The sequence below is a fragment of the Trichechus manatus genome, unplaced genomic scaffold (genome assembly GCF_000243295.1).
Source record: "Trichechus manatus latirostris isolate Lorelei unplaced genomic scaffold, TriManLat1.0 scaffold00118, whole genome shotgun sequence".
Lineage (NCBI taxonomy): Eukaryota > Metazoa > Chordata > Mammalia > Sirenia > Trichechidae > Trichechus > Trichechus manatus.
In genome coordinates, this window is record NW_004444054.1 from 5,946,366 (window position 1) to 5,967,538 (window position 21,173).

The 21,173-nt window shown below is 38.4% G+C and overlaps 1 protein-coding gene across 1 annotated transcript in view; it reads right to left on the reverse strand.

Moving 5' to 3' along the window:
• NALCN (sodium leak channel, non-selective) overlaps positions 1-21,173 on the reverse strand; it is a 392,050-nt gene that overhangs the window by 185,523 nt on the left and 185,354 nt on the right. The window contains exon 12 of the mRNA XM_012557767.2: positions 15,917-16,108. Coding sequence (XP_012413221.1) covers positions 15,917-16,108 — 192 coding nt within the window. The remainder of the gene's footprint in view (positions 1-15,916; positions 16,109-21,173) is intronic.

The following is a 21,173-nucleotide window of genomic DNA, read 5'->3' on the forward strand; positions in this document are numbered from 1 at the left end:
TATATACATATATGTATATATATATACACACACACACATATATATTTATTGTACTTTAGATGAAGGTTTACAGAACAAATGAACTTCTCATTAAACAATTAGTACACATATTGTTTTGTGACATTGGTTGCCAACCCTATGTCATGTCAATATGCTCACCTTCTTGACCTTGGGTTCCCCATTACCAGCTTTCCTGCCCCCTCCTGACTTCTTGTCCTTGCCCCTAGTCTGCTGTGCCCATTTAGTCTTGCTTTATTTTATGGACCTTTCTAATCTTTGACTGAAGGGTAAACCTCAGGAATGACTTCATTATTGAGCTAAAAATGTGTCTGGGGTCCATACTCTAGGGGTTTCTTCAGTCTCTGTCAGACCAGTAAGTGTGGTCCTTCTTTTTTTTTCTTGTTAGTTAGAATTTTGTTCTATATTTTTTTCTAGCTCTGTCCAGGACCCTCTATTGTGATCCCTGTCAGAGCATTTGGTGGTGGTAGCCAGACACCGTCTAGTTGTGCTGGACTCAGTCTGGTGGAGGCTGTAGTACTTGTGGTCCCCTAGTCTTTTGGATTAATTAAAGTTTGTATTTTCTTGTTTTCCACATTTTCATATTTTATAAATTCTTTCTCTAATTTATTGGTAGTATATTTTGGAATATAGTATGAGAAAGATTTAATGTTCCCAACATTACTTGTTAAATAATATTTAATCTTTTAATTGTTCATCTCTTTGTGGTATGTTATTTTAATGAAGACAGAGTCTGTCCATTCATCTATATGTTAGCCCTAACTCCTATCTTTTAATTATTTTACCCTTATACATTTTCTTGTTGGTTCTTACCAATTTTTTGATGATGTTGCTCACTGATTCATTTTTATGAAATCTATAATATGGGAAAAATACTTCCTTAACTGAGTTGTTTTGAGGATTACATTGTATGTACCATATTTTTAAGCAAAAATGCACACCTTCTACGTTTGTTTGCCAACTGCACCCGCTCCAGCAAGTTATTTTTGTAAGTGCTGCTATGCCAATTTTTCTTACATGTTGCAGTAAAAAAATTAGCATAGTGCATTTACAAAAACATCTTGTGGGAGGGAGGGTGCGTTGCAAACAAAAGTAGAAGGTGCACATTATTTGCGTGAAAATACGCTATGTGGGCATGTATGAATGTGTATCTCTCCATACATATGTATGTAAAATTCTTATTGTAGAACCTTAGAAAGAAGAAGTACTTATATTCTGTAATTGTTACTGTAATAATAATGACTGCTGGAGAAATGTCTTTCCAGACTTTATCAAGACTAATCTTGCTTCTCTAGGAACTAGTCTGTTTTTGCCTTATAATCACTGTAGAACTTGTATGGACATGTTTATATCTGTATATAAGCATATATCTGCTAGAAAAACTACGGTCACACTGGTGCTCTAACATTAGAAGGTACGACTTTCTTCATGGTGAACTTTTACTGTTGGGGCCTCATTTTTGCTTCCTTCTTAATTTTGATTTTACTTTACATTTATATTAATTTTTAAAAATTTTGTTTAAATTTATTTTACCTTGCTATAATCCTTGTTGGACACATTATATCCTGTTTGGGAAAAGGTAAAATAAACACTTCTTTTCATGTGTTGTTGAATTGGCAGCAATTGTAAGATCAATAATTTTTATCTAGTTGAATAATGTAGAAATACATTTGAGTAATGTAGAAATACATTCTTTCACACTCTTCAAGATGCGGTGTTTTTCCTTTATTTTGCAGTACTTTTTCATAATCTCCATGTTGGATTTACTTCCTTTTTTACTCAACCTGAAATGACTTGGTTTATCCCAAGAGACAGGAAATGTAGCATCTAGACTATTAACAGAATTCTCTTTTTGGTAGTGATTTAGGAGATAATATTGGAGCCATTATTCCCTGTCCTTGAGTATAAAGAATGTGACCCAGCCAGACCTGGACTCAGAAGGACCCACAAGGACTCAAAAGGACACATCAACTGGGCCTTGAGGTATAAAGACGATAGCTAGGACAATCTTAGTATCTTTTAGGGAATCTTTCATATAAACTAATCAAACAGAGCACAAAAGACCTGCATACTTTCCACTCTTATCTTTTTCTATTAGCATTTAGTGAATAGTAAGATTTGTTGGACCAATGAAGACCCTCCTGACTGTCATTACTGAAACCTGTACCAGCGATTATAAGAAAGACAATTCAAAATGTAGTATCACAGTGATTTGGCAGTTTTTAGCCAATCTGTGAGAAGGTAAAGTTTCAATGATTTTACCCATTTGTAATGTTAATATATACTGATGATTTTGTAATATTCCTTGGACTTGGTCAGACATGGCTCTGGCAGCATACTGTCCGTTTTCCCACTTTTGCCTATTCTGTAATATTCCTTGCATTTGGGCAGACATGGCTGTGGCAGCATACTTGTCCATTTCCTACTTTTGCCTCTTTGAACATTTGCTGAATAAAACCTTTCTTTTTGCTCTACTATAACTTTGTGGTGATTTTACTCTTGAACAGTGGTACTTTATTGCTAAATTTCTAAAGCTTTTCATATAGAAATTTATGTAGCACATTTCTGTTGGATTAAGGTAGGATTTTTGGCCTGTATCTATTGTCTTTTTCTGTGGGATTCTAAATTGATGGTATATGAGAAACCAAAATAACAACAAACACAAGCAGTAACAAAAACAACAGCAGCAACTCTGCAGACCTAAGCCTGAACTGGCTACCAGAGTTCTTTCTAGATTCAGACCCCACCTGTACTGCTTGTTTGTCCTTTTGTAATACACAATACAAGACTTAGACACAACCAGGAGCCCTGGCGGCACTGTGGTTAAGTACTTGGCTGGTTAACCAGAAGGTCAGTGGTTCAAACTGGCCAGCTGCTCTGGGGGAGGAAGATATGGCAGTCTACTTTCATAAAGATTACAGCCTTGGAAAACCTATGGGTAGTTCTACTCTGTCCTACAGGGTCTCTATGAGTAGGAATCGACTTGATGGAATACAACAACAAGGGATGCAACCGACTGGTTCCTACCTTTGCCCCTACTCACTCCCTGGTCTGCAAACACATGTACTTACCTACGTGCATGCTCATGTGTGCACACACAGATGATTTACCCTAGCTTGTTTCCTGGTAATTAAGGTTTTCAAATTGATTTATAGAGAAAACGTTAGAGAAGGCTGGAGACAGTCCTCTGCAGAGGTAGGTAGCTCACTCTTTTTGGTGTGGAGACTTTGGATGTTATACCCAAGGGATGGGAAGTAGGGAAAGGATGAATTTACTCATCAGCCCTTAAATGATTCTCTGTTCAGCTCCATATATGGAACAGTTAATGGTATATCATTTCAGATTCTCACAACAATTGGGCAGTTGGTCTTAGTTTTCTGCAATATTATTTTTTACCTTTTTCTCTTTCATGGAAATCATCAAGGGGCTGATTAAAAAAAAAAATCTAAACTTATGTAATACAGAAAACTGAGTACCACTGTTCAGTTAATGCCCAGTTCGTTTTCTGAGGGATGCTCGTATGTTTGGCCTTCTACGTAACTGCTGCTAGGAATTCAGTGAATTAAACATGATCTCTGCCTTTAGAGAGTTCAGAGACTAGTAAAAAAAGGACAGTGTAGATAAGCAAATTATGATAGATATGTTGTCTTTAATACAAGTATTCATATGACCCAACATGTATTTATTGAGCCCTTATCATATACTGCAGTGGTACAAGTGAGAGATGAAATGATCAAGCCTGAGGCAACAAGGAAATGCCATCTGACCAGGCCTTGAAGGCTGAACAAGAGTTTTCTAAGTGGATACAGATGAGAGGGAACAAAACACCAAGCACAGGAAATAGTCATAGCAAAGCTATGCACAAGTGAAAATGCATGGCTTTCTTGGTGAATAGAAAACCATACTGAGCAGCCATGACAGGTAATATGGGGTTACTGTGTCATGCTAAGAAGTTGGCTTTCCATGCCATTTAGGAATTTTAAGAGGGGAGTAACAAATCTGTGTTTTAGAAGGATAATTATGGCAGTAATATAAAGACGGATTTAAAATCAGAGAGCTTGGAGGTTATAGAGACTAATGAAAAAGAACACCTCAATAGTCCAGGTGAGAGACAATGATGTATTAGTGGAGACGCCGCTTAGGCAGTTTTAAGCAGAGGTCAGGAGACACACTGGGGGTGTAGACAAAGATTTAGGAGTTGTTAGGATAAATGGTAGTTGAAACCACTTTGCTGTTGTCGTATGCCGTAGAGTTGGTTCTGACTCATAGCAACCCTACAGGACAGAAGGACGGAGTAAAACTTCCCCATAGGGTTTCCTTGGCTATATCCTTATGGAAGCAAATGGCCAGTTCTTTTCTCCCACAGTAAGCAAGCGCTAAACCATTGCGCCATCACGGTTCCTTTTGAAAGTACTACCCTTGCTGTCCGGTCGATTCCTACCTAGAGCAACCCTATAGGACAGAGTAGAACTGCCCCATAGGGTTTCCAAGGAGCGGCTGGCGGATTTGAACTGCAGATCTTTTGGTTAGCAGCCGAGCTCTTAACCACTGTGCCACCAGGGCTCCTCGAAAGCACTACCAAACTAAACCACACCAAACCTGCTGTTGTTGAGTTGATTCCAGTGAGGGAGTAGGCAGAGCGTTATAGCATCAACCACCACAACACTAGCCGCTACTACTTGTTGACCACCTGGTACACGGTAGGCACAGCACTGACAGTTTGCATCTATCATCTCCTTTAACCCGACTAACAATCCTCTAAATTATGTATTATCATCCTAGTTTATTGATGGGGAACCGTAGGTAGCTATGAGAGAATAATTGAAGTGTCTAACTACAGAGTTCATTTTTCTTGCCTTGGCAAGACACAATGAAACATTTAACAATAAAGTCATTTTTTCATCCATGAAAACATGCTTACAGAAATTCATTTTAACTAGGACACACAAATATTTCTCATTAATGACTGTCATTTATTGTGGAAGTTGATGCAACGAATAGAGTAGATTGAATATTAAATAATGTTAAGATGATATGGCAATTAATAGTTGGAAAACTGAAAATGAGATCATTGGTAGACAACTACCAAAATGTGATGGAATGGTAAAAATGTCCTTCCCAAGAGAGCACACATCTTGGGTGGGGGGAGGGATATAAGGACGCTATCGTCAAGAAAAGTAATAATTTCTGATAATTGCAATTATACCAACTCACAACTACAGAAAAAGATGGTCATCTATACGTGACTCATGCAGCATTAACATCACTCCCTAAAAAGGAGCGCACAAGATATTAGTTTATCACTACGCCACTGAAAAGTCACTAGAAAAAATAAATTCAAGTACAAGAAAAGAAAACCCCCAAATCCGGATGTTATAGCAGAAAGGAAATAAAGAAAATGAAAAGAAAAGTTAATTTTACAGTTTTCTAGGGGGAGAAGTACATCAAGCTATATCATGGCATCCTTGACAATTTCAACAAAATTCCTGGTTCTATTGCAGAGTCACGTCCAGGAAGGGATGGCAATTTGACCTAAAGTCTCAGACAGGATGGACTTTATGAGACTATGAAAGATTTCACACCGTGATGGCCTTACAGAAAAAATAAAAAACACCTCCTCTACTGTCCTGAAGATGCCTGAAATTCCTCAAGCTGATCATAAATTTTTGTCTTTGGTCAATAAGAATGGATTTTGTTCAATGAAAATGTCCCTCAGAGAAATAACATTTCTTCAAGGGTAATCCTCCCCAAAATAGCTCTTCCTCTCTTCTCGAGTAAACAGTCAAGAAAGAATGGATAACAATCTTCATGGCTCTCCAGTGTCACAACACTGAAGACCCTCCATGGTCTGGTCCAAACTGTCATTCTAGGTCCTTTCTCACTACCTACCTCCATGCCCTGTGATTTTCCAACTCTCTGATTTTTTCTTTCTTCTTGCCTTTTATGATATGCCCTCATCTCATGCCATTACCCCAACAGTTACCTATTGAAATCATATTCACCCCTTAAAGAACATGCTCCTCCATAAAGCTTTGCAGACCTCTTTGTCTGGAAGCAATCTTTTCCTCTTAATAATATGAGATGATATTTAGAAAGCACCTAGCACACTGCTTAGCACCCATAGGGTCTCAAAATTTTAAAATTCTATCCTCTTTGATATTACTTTAAAACTGAGTACACCTACGCCAGCATATTTCACCTTCTGGCTTATTTGAGTGCTTTCTTATTAGGTTTTCTACTATGGTATACGTTATTTGAAGAAGCCCTGGTGATGCAGTGGTTAGGAGCTCGGTTGCTAACAGAAAGGTCGGCAGTTCAAACCCACCAGCTGCTCCATGGGAGAAAGATGCGGCAGCCTGCTTCTGGAAAGATTACAGCCTAGGAAACTCTTTGAGGCAGCTCTACTGTGTCCTATACAGTCGCTATGAGTTGGAATCGACTTGATGGCAACTTTTAAAAAAATTTTAATACATCACCTGAGTTTTTCCTTACATTTTCTACTATGCTATAAGTTAAAGAGAAAAGGTAGTATATTTGTCTATGTCTGTAGACCTCGGAGCACATCCCATAGAGGACACTGACAACACCACAAACAACAACATATGCATGATTTATTTGGTCTCATTGTAAACAGCAAGTATCAGATATTTTGTGGAGAAAGGTTTTAATGGCGTGGCAGATAAGAACAGAGTAAACTGAGGACACAGGACTCAAAGAGGAGACAATGTCATTAAGGCAAACAAATGCAAAGATATGTGAGGCTGCAGACGTGAAGGCAAACGTTGGGATGGCCCAGCCCTGAGCGTGTACCTATAGAAAAAAAATCTATCCATCTGAAAGAGTGTAAAAAGAATGCTTTTTTTTCTTCTTCAAATCTTATTAATGAATTAATATTATCAGTTTCTGATAAAATGTTGAAAAAAATCTGATTAAAAAAACCCCAGAAAATTCTGGATAAAATGAAACAAACATCCTTTTAAAAGTATAGATAAGATCCCAAGAAAATAATGGAAACCCAGGGACCAAAAACTAAGAAGTGGCTTGATTCCAGAAAAGTCAACTGCCCTGGGGGGATTTATGATCTCTGTGAGACTTTGGTTTTAATCCGTATCAGGGACCAGAGATAAAGTCCTTGAAAGGTAGAGATTTCTAACTGAGATACCTGAATAAAGCTGGATATTTATCGAGCTTCACCCTCAAAGAGGAGGCTGATCAGAAAAAAAAAAAAAAAATTCAATAGCAAAGGGAGATGACAAGGGAGTTTACGTGTCTTGACCTTGGTAGCTTATTTCAAAACCAGCTGGAGAACTTCTTTTGCCTGAATCTCTTTTCAGGAAGGACGTAGTCCCTCTCTTAAATCACCTGATTAGGTCAGGACAACCAGGATAATCTCTTTGCATAGTCATCTACTTTGCAACCTAATCACAGGAGCAAAATCCCATCCTATTTATAAAGCCCACCTGTACTCTAAGGGAAGGGATTACACAGGTGTGTAAACCAGGAGCGAGGAATCTTGGGGGTCATCTTAGAATTCTGCATACCACATAGGAGAATGGAAAAATGAACTGTGTTGTGTTTATATAGCTGTATGTCACACAGCAATGAACATGTATGTGACACAGCTACATGCACCCACATGGGCCGATCTCACAAACATTGTTGAGCAAAAATGCAATTACCAGAAGAAATACTGCAGAATGACACTGTTGTTGTTGTGTGCCGTCAAGTCGATTCCAACTCATGACCACCCTAGAGGACAGAGTAGAACCTCTCCATCGGGTTTCCTAGGCTGTAATCTTTATGGGCGCTGATTGACAGATCTTTTCTCCACGGAGCCTCTGGTGGGTTCGAGCTGCTGGCGGATTCCAACCACTGACGTTTTGGTTAGCAGCTAAGTGCTTAACTATTGTGCCACCAGGATTCCTTTGACATCGTTTAAATTATGCTATATATCCATATCTATATAAAACCCACCCACTGCCATTGAGTCGATTCCAACTGATAGCGACCCCACAGGTTTCCAAGGCTGCAAATCTCTATGGAAGCCGACTGCCACATCTTTCTCCCACAGAGCTGCTGCTTGTTTCTAACCGCTGATCTTTTGGTTAGCAGTCGATCGCTTTAACGATGCCCCACCAGGGCTCCATATATATATGGAAGTTGATACCTATATATGCACTATAAACATATAGAAATGTACTAAGACTATAAACATCAAATTTAGGAGAAGTGGTTCTCTATGAGGAGATCAACAAGGGTTGCCCAAGGACTTTCAATTCCCTGTTAATGTGTTTATTAAGCTGTGTGACAGCCACACAAGAATATATTTTATTATTCTTTTAACAGGTCTGAAATATTTCATGATAAAAATATATTAAAGATAAAACAATAGAATAAAAATTAATACAGATTTCATCAAAATTAATTGAATTAATTATACTTTTGAAGGCAAAATAAGCCTTGAATTTATAAAAATGTAATCAAACTAACTACGTATGACAAATAATGGGAAAAAAAATTAAGCAGCAAATTGTTGCTTTGAATTTCTCAATAATTCTTCCAACACAGTTAAAAGCATGATTAATCTTTTTTGGTGATGAGAAAAAACAGGGAAATTAGTTTGTAATGAAGTGTTTTTATAGCATTTATTGCTTATAATGCATGATAACTGTTTTGGACATGATTTGTAGGTGAAAATTCACTACAGCAAGTAATTAGCATTTAGTAAATGAAAAATTTAAAAACCAGTATAAAATAAATAATATGAAAATTCAAGTACTTCGTGTTATGGAGGATAATATATAAATTATGAATAAAAACTATCCTCATCTGCAAAACAAATGAGATCTGTTTATTTTATTTTAGAGGGGAATTAAGGAAAAAAGAAAACCAAACCCATTGCCACTGAGTCAATTCTGACTCATAGCGACCCTCTAGGACAGAGTAGAACTGCCCCATATGGTTTCCAAGGAGTGGCTAGTGGATTTGAACTGCAGACATTCTTGGTTAGCAGATGATCTCTCACCCACTGAGCCACCAGGGCTCCATACAGGGGAATTAGACGAAGTAAAACTATTGAGCCAGTTAAAGCTGGTGCAGTGGATGTTTGTTGCCTTTACTTTAGTAACTTAGAGGCAAGTTACTTTATATAATAAACGGAGGGAAAAACTGGGCAAAACCATAGTGAAACCATGCTTATAAGCTTTTGCCAGTTTACCATGGGAAATCATGCAATTTGCAGATGTTACAGCAAAGCTGTGGTTTGCTCTTGCCTATGCTAATCTTTCCTGTGAACTGTATGTACAGGGCTGTTCCATCATGAAAAGTTAATCTAAATTGTGCTCTTTATAATACAATAAATTAGTCGCAAGGAAGCAGGAACTACTGAATGTTGCCTCACAGCAGGACTGGATCTTACTTGTTATTTCTAGTTAGCAGTGTGTCTGTTTGGTTGAAATTAGATGACAGACTTGCTTTATTAAATTTTATCAACATATTCTTCTTTTTTTTTTTTGGTCATGGAAAAATGTTTCCAGCAACCTTTCTCCCTCTCATGGGATTGTACCCCAGCGTTCCCCGCTGTGCTCCTCCCTGTCTTCACTGAGTGATGCTGACTGATCACACGGCACAGCGTCAGTGCTTTGGGAGCTATAAGAACACAGTACTTCCATCCTCAAGACACTTGTAGTCTAGTAATGGCCGTGAGGTTTGGGCATACACGCCAGTGATGTGTGATAGAAAGTAACCAGTGTGATAAAAGGAAGGAGAGCAGGAATCTACATCTTATCTACCACATGCCAGGCCCTGTGCTGGCTGTTGGCAAGTATCTATTTGGGCATCTTAGGAATGAGCTGGGGCCCTGACGTTTCTGGTGAGAGGAAATAAATACCAGCCATCTTTCTACCTCATGTCTGTTACACATCCTGTTAGCACAGGGGATATAGCAGCTATTGAGCTAGACATGAGAGAGAGAAACCTTGTCTAGGTATTGAGTCTGACCATTGTAGTGGTTTCTGTGGTCATCTCCCCAACATCCATTTCTTCCTATGTGATTAATCGAAGCCAATCGTTTTTAATTACAATCATCTTGCCAGTGATTGGTTTTTGAATGACCATGTTACAATCCTGCCAATGAGAGATGAGATCAAGATTTCTGGTAGCCAGGGTTGGGTGTGGTGATACGGGAAAAAGTTTCCTTCCTACTAAGAAAGAGACCTGGGCAGAGATGGCCCATCCTTCTCCCTCTAGATGTTATCATGAAGCCTGGAAATGCCACATCAATTTTGCTAACACATGAAGCCTACATACGGAGAAAGCAACAGAGAATTTCAGTGAAGATCCAGCCTGACTTCCTGAAGTCTACCTAATCTCCTAAACTTTGTGAGGCAATACAATTTTCAATTGTCCAAGTCAGTTGGGGTCAAGTTTCCTGTTACTTGTAGCCAAAGCATTCTGACAGAATTATACATAGATGTCTGATGGGATAAGGGTAGGGGCACTGATGGAGAGCAACGAGCATCCTTGAGAAATGGACAATAACGGAAAAAAGAATGTGGCGTGTTGAGCCAGACACAGTGTATAAGGATCTTCGAAGTTTGTTTTGGCTTAGCACTTAGTTATTTGTTCTTCATTCAAAATCTACCCACTAACTACTCTGTGGCAGGCATGGTGCTGAAGATTGAGCATAACGGCCCCTGTACGGTGCAAACAGTTAAGTGCTCGACTACTAGCCAGAAGGTTGGCGGTTCCAACTCGCTAGAGACACTGGGGAAGACAGGCCTGGCGATCTGCTTTTGAGAGATCACAGCCTTGAAAATCCTACAGAGCGGCAGTTCTTCCCTGCACACGTGGGGTTGCCACAAGTCTGAATCGACTCAACTTGATGGCAACTAACAACAGAAACACAGACATCATGTCTGCCTTTGAAGGGTGAAGTGGGCGAGATTAAGAAATATGAGACCAAAAGGTAAATAGGGCCCGAGATGAAAAGATATTGAAACCATACGTGTTAGCTATCTAGTGCTGCTCTAACAGAAATACCACAAGTGGATGCCTTTAACAAAGAGAAAGTTATTTTCTCACAGTTTAGGAGGCTAGAAGTCCAAATTCAGGGCTCCCACTCCAGGGGAAGGCTTTCTGTCTTTATTGGCTCTGGGGGAAGGTCCTTGTCATCAATCTTCCCCTGATCTAGGAGCTTCTCAGTGCAGGGACCCCGGATACAAAGATGTGCTCTGCTCCGGGCTCTGCTTTCTTGGGGGTAGGAGGTCCCTCTCCTCTCTGCTTGACTCTCTCTTTTATATCTCAAAAGAGATTGACTCAAGATACAAGCTAATTCTGTAGATTGGGTCCTGCCTCATTAACATTAACTTCCTCTAATCCTGCCTCATTAACATCATAGAGGTAGGATTTACAACACATAGGATAATACCATCAGATCACAAAATGTTGGACAACCACACAATACTGGGAATCATGGCTTAGCCAAGTTGACACACATTTTAAGGGGATACAATTCAATCTATAACACTGTATTAAAATGTTTATTCTTTATCCTGAGAGAAAGGAGAATCTTGAAGCATTTTAGACAGGAGAGCGTGTTAAGACAACTTGCAGTTTAGAAGAATCAGTTTGACTGCAATTGGAGGATGGATTGAAGGACCACAAGATGCCAAGACTCAGGCAGGGAGAATCATTAGGGAGCCTCTGCAGTAATGTACGTGATGGATAACGCAGGCAGCCCTGGTGGCACAGTGGTTAAGAGCCTGGCTGCTAACCAAAAGGTGGGCAGTTCGAATCCACCGGCCACTCCTTGGAAACCCTATGGGGCAATTCTACTCTGTTCTACAGGGTCGCTGTAAGTCGGAATCGACTTGATGGCAACGGGTTTGGTTTTATATTAGGATAGTGGCCCTGAGAGTAGCTGAAAGTGTTCATAATAGGAAAATGTTTATATGTAAAATTATAAGGTTCAGTGATTAACTAAATGTAGGGTTGCAGGGAAAGAGAAGGAAAGAGAAGGGAAGGATGATTCCTAGGTTTCAGACAGGTACAACTAGGTGAATCCGCCTATATGACGGAATCCCTCGGTGGTGCAAGTCGTTAATGAACTTGGCTACTAGCCAAAAGATTGGAGGTTTGAGTCCACCCAGAGATGCCTCGGAAGAATGGCCTGGAGACCTACTTTCAAAAAATCAGCCATTGAAAACCCTGTGGAGCACAGTCCTACTCTGATACACATGGGGTCGCCATAAGTCGGAGTTAACAGCAACTTTTTTTTGTCCTTTAAGATAGGATACATAAAGAGAAACGGCTTATTTTGGGAAAATGGTGAGTTCCATTTTCAATATGCCTTGTTGAGATGCCTATAAGACATCCAAGTAGGTATAAATTTTTGGAGCTCAGGAGATTTATCTTGGTTAATGATTTATCTGATCAGTCTTGATTAATCCATGTTGTACCTTATGTTTTGATTTCTTAGTATAGTAGGGGATGATTTAGCTCTTTTATATCACCACCTCTGAACTGCTTTCCTCATCTTTGCCACAAGAGTAGTTAATGTTTATATATTGATGACTGCATAATGCTCACAGCTGGGCCAAGTTATGTTTAGGATTATGGTTCATTTCTTACACAAACGAATATTTCATTTTCCAGAGTTAGTAACTGGTTCATATTTTTCACTAGATTAGTTTTCTATTACTTCCCAAATATTCTGACCGATCTGTCAGTGTCTATCAATATTATTTTCTAATTGCTCACATACTTTGGATAATCTATCAGTTACTTTTTTTCCCCCCACAAGTAGTCCTTCCAGGAGACCCCCTTCTTTCATGAAGATGGTCAAAGTAATCAGGAGGAATAGCCCAGCTGAGTAATTGGAGATCTGAAAGTGTAATGCTGTTTGATTATTATTATGGCTGGAAAGTAGAGCAAATTCAAGTTAGGGATAGCTCTAAAGTAGCCTTGTCTTTGATACAGATGACAATATTACCAACTTCAATGCGCTGTATCAGTTATAAACTACCTTTTTTAAAATGCATTCTAAGCCCAGAGTTGGGTTGTTGTCATGTATTATTCATACCATACAACGCTGTGAGAAAAATACAATTTTATCTCTATTTTTTATGTAAAAATACAAAAGTTTAATGAATACTTTGTCCAATGTCTTATAGCTAAAAAGTGATGGAGTAACGATGTGGAATCAGACCTGGATGGCCAGAAGTTCATACTCTTTCTTGCAACACTTTTTTTTTTAAATTTAAATAAAGACCTAAGCCCTTATTTACAACTCTAAAACTCAAACATTTCTGAAGACATTTAAACTTTCTTTTTTTTTCGTAACTCATTTGGTGGCAAAAATCTGGTTTAACCTAAGACCTATTTATTGTCTTTATTTGTCCTTTGTGAGAATGTTGACGTTTCACTGCAGAAATATTAATGTGTTGTTTATAAGGGGTTGACTGAGACTTCTCTGGGGGGTGGTATTACCCTTTTAATATCTGGAGAATTCTGAAATTCAAAAACTATCTAGTCCAAAGGGGTTTTGGGTAAAAAATAAAGTTAGTGAGGTGAGATTAGAGGAAACAGTAAAAGAGGAAATACAGATAGGAAATTAAGAAAAGATCATGTAAATAAAGAAGACAGGAGATTGTGTTTTCACTTTTTCCTCTTTTTTCAGCATTTCCAGGGTTTAGAACAATGGTTCCTGGTGGACCTTCAATAATATGTTGTGAATTAAACTGAGCAGACACATGGACCATGATAAAATAATCATCATCTTAGTATTAGTGTGTGAAAGATAGAGATCTACCCAGTGAGGGGGCAGAACAAGAGAAAGTGGGCTTACTGATGTCCCAGTCATTCTTGCTTGACATTCTTCATCCCTAGGAGGAGAATTGGCCCTCCTGTCCGTGACCATCCGCCATTAAAAGCCTTTGCCTGGCAGGCCTCACGAAGCCACAATGCCCTCCTCACCACCCTCCAAACCTGACTTGGTGCACAGCCCGTGCACAGTAGTCTCTGGAGGGAGCTGCAGTCAAGGACCCCTCTGACCAACCATGCTTATACCTATACCTGCATCCCTAGCCCAGGTACCCCCACAAGTAAGCCTCCCTATTGGGAACTTCAGCAGAGGCACTTTGCTACATTCTGACTCAGTACATTTCCACCCCTTGCCCTTTCCCCTCTCCCTGTTCCAGGATCCACAAAACAGCAGGAGCCTTTTGTTCCGGGCTCCTCTGCAGTAAAATGATCCTTGTGTCCATGCTGATCCACCTGACCCTTGCCCAGTGCTGTTCTGTGTGGAAAATGGAACACTGGGGGCTGGTGTCTATTTTTGCCTGCTTACACTGTCCCAGTAAGTGAATAAAGCCTTGACTGTTCCTTTCAATTTGGCTCAATATCTCGGTTGACCATCTCAACACCTGACAGCTTGGCACCAATCTTTGTGTTTTGGAAGCCGCTTTCTCCCACCTCCTCAGGAACCTCTGCCACCGTCTTCTGATCTCATACATCTTTACATCACCCTCTACCTCCCCCTGTCTCATTAGCATTAAAATTTCCTTGGCCTTACGTCCTCCTCTTGCCTCTGTTTGTTTTTTCTCCTTTAAATAAGAAATTGCTCACCTCAGACCTTTTGTACATGCCATTGCCACAGCCTGGGGCACTGCCCTCTTATACTTCATTTGGCTACATCCAACCGTTCTTCAGAAACCACCTACCTGTTCCAAGAAGCCTTCCTGGACTTTTCCATTTTGTGTTTGGATTCTATCTCTGGGTTTCCACAGCACCTTGTACTTGCCTTTATCAAGGCCTACCATGCTTCAGGAAATCCTGGTGGTGTAATGGTTAAGTTCTATAGCTGCTAACCAAAAAGGCAGGCAGTTCAAATCCACCAGGTGCTCCCTGGAAACTCTGTGGGGTAGTTCTACTCTGTCCTGTAGGGTCACTATGAGTCAGAATCAACTTGACAGCAATGGGTTTGGTTTTTTGGGGGGTTATGAGTAAACACTCCTTTGCCCTCAAAGCTGAATTTTTACATATTATATGCTGATCCTACCCAAAAATATTCTTCCTATATAATTAGGATTTACTATTTCAGCTCATTGTGAAAATATATACTTTATTTGCCTTGGTCATTATATTATTTCATGTTTCTAAGTTCGCATAGTGGCTGCAAAAATGGGCTCAAATATAGCAACAATCGTGAGGATGGCACAGAACGAGACAATGTTTTGTTCTGTAATACGTAAGGTCCCTACGAGTTAGAGCCAATTGTCGACACCTACAAATAACAACAAATTGAAATAGAGCTAAATTTCAGGATCTTTCCAGCTAGGGACTGTATCTTTTACATAAGTTTTTCTCATGGACCAATTGATCTTTAACTTCTTTTTTAGCCTAAATAAATTCTAATGAGAACGCAGAGGCATGAACTAGATGACCTTCTAAAAATACTTCAAGTCTTAAGGGTCTAAGAATCATATTATACTGTAAGTCAAAAGCTTCCCTCTAGATCACACTTGACATAAAAATGTATGAACTGTAAAGCAGATTAAAAATATCTTAACTCTCACAAAGACAAAAAGTACAAACTTTATTTAAATATTCTGCCATAGTATAGGTGCTAGGAACCCTAGCTTCCATTCTTACTGGATTCAGCATCTTGTTCTATTAGATAATTTCCAGAATTTTAAGAATGATGTATAACCTGACGCTGCTGAAAATGTTCTCAAACTCCTAAGGCTGCAGGAGAGACCATTTTAAAAATTAAATTGAATTATTCCAACTTATCAAAGATATGCCAATATTTTTAAAGCACTCTAAAATAAAATTACTTTGTCATCATTCTTACTCCAATAACAATAATGAGGTAAACTGACTGTGTTTTTAGTCTTACCCTTGGAAACGTTGTAAATCTGTCCAGTTCTTCAACAAAGCAGAACATCTGTAAACTAATGGCTGACATAACAATCAAGAGGCTGGCAGTAAATACAACCAAACTCCCAAGCTTTTTTCCAGGGCCAAATATCTTGTATACAAAGTCTTCTAATGCAGGTGAAATCTTAATAAGCCGAACTACCCGAAGAACCTGTTGTAGAAGAGGAAAACATAGATGTTTGATCACTTATTTACACTGAATATTAAATACGTTCATAGTAAGAAATTTTTTTTAATCACCCTGTTGCCGTAAAGTCTATTGCAACTCATAGCAACCCTGTAAGACAGAGAAGAGCAGCCCCATAGGGTTTCCAAGGCTGTAATATTTATGAGGGCAGACTGCCACATTGTTCTGGTGGATTCGAGCTGCCAACCTTTCGGTTAGCAGACGAGCGCTTAACCAGTGCACCACCAAGGCTCTTTTTACGTGTTTTATAAAATCTCATTTTTCCATTAAAGCATCTATAGACTAAAAATAACAATATATTAACTAAACGTCAGTCTAGCTCAGTGCCTGCCATACACCAAGAATTCAAAACCCAAATTAATAAAGAAATGGTTCTAAGTATTTTAATGTATCATGGGATAATTCAAAGTGGCATTAACTATACATACAACTGAAATAAAAATATTATTCTAAGGTTCAAATATCTAAGAAAAACATTTCATTTGATATTAGCTATATTCATTGTCTCATACAATAAAACTTCCTAGATATTATACATTCATAAAAGAAACTAAAAAAAAGGAAAAAAAAGAAACTACAACAACTAAAAGACTTCTATCAAGGAGTCTTTACTTGCGTCTGAGACTGTTACCCCAATCTCCATTCCCTCATTCTTCCTTTAAATAACAGAACTTCCTGCATTTCAGCCTAGCACAAGGCTACCCAGTGCTATAGACTGCTTTTCCAGCCTCACTTGCAGCTAGGTGTGACCATGTGAACTAAGTTTGGACCAACGGGATGTGAAAGAAAGTGATTTATGCAACTCTTGGCGTATTGCATTGAATAAGCTTGCCCTGGATGTGCTTTTTCTCCTTTCCTGTGGCTGGGAAATGGAAACACCTGGACCAGAAACAGAAGCCTTTTATAGAAGATGACAGATCTGATCCAGCCCAACAGTCTGGTTTCCTGGATGACTATGTGGAGCAGAGCCACCTCCTCTCTGGCCCACCCACCAACCATTACAGAGAAAAAAAACTTCTATCTTATTTTACCCAAACTAATATACGTGTGTGTGTATATATATATCCCATTCACAACTAATTTATTCATTTCCTCATTCATTTTACAAATACTAATTGATAACTATGTGCCAAATATTGCATTAGACAAATACTATTGGATTGCTGCTTTTACAAAGAGCATAATACACAGACACAGCCTTACAGGCATACTTACATGGTTAAAAAGGATAAATTAGTATATACGTAAAAGTTATAGTGTAGAGCATGGAAAAATACCACGTTTCATCACATCTAAGGTGTCATCAATTTTTAATGTACTTTAAAGAAATAAAAAAATGCTGCCAAAAAAACTATAACATAATACCAGTTGTAACACAGGTATCAATTACTGAGAAATAAAATGTGAAAATTGTGGTCCTGGAATCAATGAAATATGGTAGGTGGTATAGTAGTCCAACATGGCTAGATACCAGTAAGAACTTCATGTTGTCTATGAAGGTTTCTTAGGAGAAGAAAAGATAGTATATCTGGAATATAATAAAGAACAGGAAACGCATTTATAAAACTAGATTTTAATTTTTACCCATATAAAGTAGCATGTTGATTTTACCCAGCCAGTGTCCCTAGCTCCCTACTCTTACTCATTTTCCTTTGTCAGATTGTTCCAGTTCTTAGTACCTGAAGTCCAGCAGGGACTCCCCAACCCCCCTTGGCTAGAGTACTCACCATGACGTCAGTCATCCTCAGAACCTTTGCTAGACCTATAAGAAGTGTTGTTTTTTATCCCCAGTTGGCATTACTGTAAGAAACATGTAAGTCTGGAGCTTCTGGGAGCCCTTTTTTTGCCATCACATGGAAAAAGCTAGTTTAAGAATGAAGTCAACACAGAAGAAAGGTGAGTGTAGAAATAGAGCCTCTTTCCCAATGACGCCGTTTTAGCCTTTGAATTTAGCAATGCCTAAAGCCATGTTGGAGCCCTGGTGGCACAGTGGTTAAGGGCTCAGCTGCTAACCAAAAGGTCTGTGGTTCAAATCCACCAGCTGCTCCTAACACTATGGTGCAGTTCTTCTCTGTCCTATAGGGTCTCTGTGAGTCGGAATCGACTCTGGCAGTGGGTTTTTTTTTTTTTAAAGCCATATTAACCCCGCTGGTCTTTGAATTAACAGGGAATATTAATGGCGGACCTTATCATTCCTCTCATTTGCAGAAAACACTGTATGATTTGTAGCAGCCTGTCTAGTAAACTCATGGACAAATCTTTTAAAAAGTTGAGAAAATGCATATTTCTTTAATGCTAATTTAAAATCTTTAACATAGTACTTAACGAAGAAAATTTATGTGAAAAATAATGTTGTTCAAATTATGTGTCATACCGCATGTTTAAATTACCAGTTTTTCCTGCTATAATTCTTGACATACTTTCTCAAATCAGAACATCTTACAGTCAGGTTATCTTTTTCAATAATAAACAAATAGTTTTACCAAAGAACTGTTAAAACATCACCGTTGATATTAATATCTGAATAATAATCTGGAAAGCCTTCACATTTTTATCAGATTTGTCTGCTCTCAAACATAAATGATTCAGTATCTAATAGTGAGCAGCTGAATCCAGGCAAGTTCACAGTAGCAATTTAACTGGTTTATAGCTCAAACTTCAGTACTGTGTGTTTTTCCCATTTGTATTAAAATCATATTTAAAGGCTGTCTAAGCAATTTTGAGTCCTATCCCAAATACTAATAAAGGCTTCCTGTACACATCTGTGTAGTTCTGAAAAATTAATATTTCATTAGCTCAAGGAAACAAATCTTAACATTTAACTCCCGCATGGTAATTTGATCAGCAGTTTCCAGGGGTTGACCTGAATATCTAGAAGGGCAAAACCCTTATCAACGACTCCAAGTATGTCTTTTCATTTTTTTGAGGGGTGGATAGTTTATGCTTTTCACTCCATCTACCCAATAAAGCTTTTTGATTTTGACTTCTTATAGAAAAGAAATAAAGTAAATCATACTCGCAAAGATAAACACTGTAAAACATTCTGTGGTTGTTTCCAAAGCACATCTTGCAGGTCACATTTCCAAGTCTGTCTCGTAAAGATTATTCTGTTGATTAATAGTGAGATTCTGTAAAAATCGCAGATTTAAGGATGTGAACTCTGAAATTAAACTTCGTGGGAATGAGAGTCAGCTCCACTATTTGATATCTATGTGGTCTTGGGAAAGTTATTAAATCTCTTGGACACTTAGTTTACATGTATAGTATCTATCTCGTGGGATCATTATGAGAAAAAAAACAGACAGTACAGAACAGTGCCTGGCACATACTAAATGCACAATAAACACCAGCCAATGTTATCATGGAGCCCTGGTGGTGCAGGGATTACTTTGGTATAAAAGAATCACAGCATTTTATAAGACCTTGACTGATACTTCCCACAGGAACATCCTGCCCTTGTTCATTCTACCGCTGCCTTTGTGCTACTGGCCTTTGTGCTAATCCGTGAACATACTAAATTGTCCCACCTCAAAACCAAACCAAACTCGTTGCCATTGATAAGATTCTGATTCATAGTAACCCTATAGGAAGAATTATCCCGTAGGGCTTCCAAGAAGCTCCTGGTGGGTTTGAACTGCCAACCTTTTGGTTACCAGCCGAGCACTTAACCACTGCACCACCAGGGCTCCAAGACATGTGCAATTTGTGGTTTTCTCTCTTTGGAATGCTCTCTCCAGATCTTCTGTCGCTCTCATGTCATTTCATTCAGTCTTTGCTCAAATGCCACCTCTTCAGAGGACTTCCATCAGCAACTTATCAAAAATAGCACCCTCCACTCCACAATACTTTTCCTTTTACCCTGCTTGTTTCTTCTTTGTAACATTTCTGGTACCTGTATTACATATTCCTTTGTGTACTTGTTTGTGAACTGTCTTGCCTTCTAGAATTTAAGCTCACTGGGGTAGGAACCTTGGTTGACTCCTTCACTGCTCTATCCTCAGTATCTGGAGCAGTGCCTGGCACATAGTCATTGCTCAGTAAAAGTCATTTGAATAAATAATGAATAATATCATAATTAGTCTCAGAGATAACTGATATTTTAAAGGCAGCCATTTATTTTATTTCAATACGAAAAATATGAAATTCACTGAGGGGGCATTAGCTGCCAACACAAGGAATAAGGTGGATTGAGATAAGAAGTGTGAGAATCAACAAGGGAAATAAATCAAAATGAGCTCATATAGAGCCATCTGTCCAGTACAATGGGTTCTCCACATGTGAAGTTGCAAAAATCCTTGTGACACCTAATCGCTTTGAGACAGTTTTTAAAAAATATGGCCAAACATGTAGCCATACAAATGAAAACCACTTAACTGTTAAATTAAACTATTTTAAATTATAATCCAGAATCAAAGACAAAATAAAAATTGCAACCTTTACTATGACGTAAATATATATATAATATAATATATAATGATTAGTAAGATTCATGCCAATTTTAGATATTTTGTGAAAAACAGAATAGCAGGGAAACATTGAGGCTACTACTAATATTTTGCTTTATTTCTTTCCAGTCATTTTTCCATTTATGGGCATTTTATATACATACATATACGTGCTATATTATTTTATGTTAAAATTATGATAATCTTATCTATTTATATTTGTTATATAATTTTACACTATTTTGCATTTAAATGATGTGTAATCATATTCTTAAGTAATTACCAATTCATGATCGTAATTATTTGCATCATTACTGACTAAACTCTTCCTCAGATGTTTTTCATTTAGGCAGTTCCCAAGTTTTTCTCATAAACAATTCCATAGTGAATATCTTTTTGTATAAAATTTTGATCTATTTTTAACTTTTTCCCAAAAAATTAACTGTCAGAAAATAAAGGCATTTTAAGGCCCTGAATATATTTTGGAACCCTGGTGACGCTGTGGTTAAAATGCTAGGCTGCTAACCAAAAGGTGGGCGATTTGACCCACCAGCCACTCCACGGAAGAAAGATGTGACAGTCTG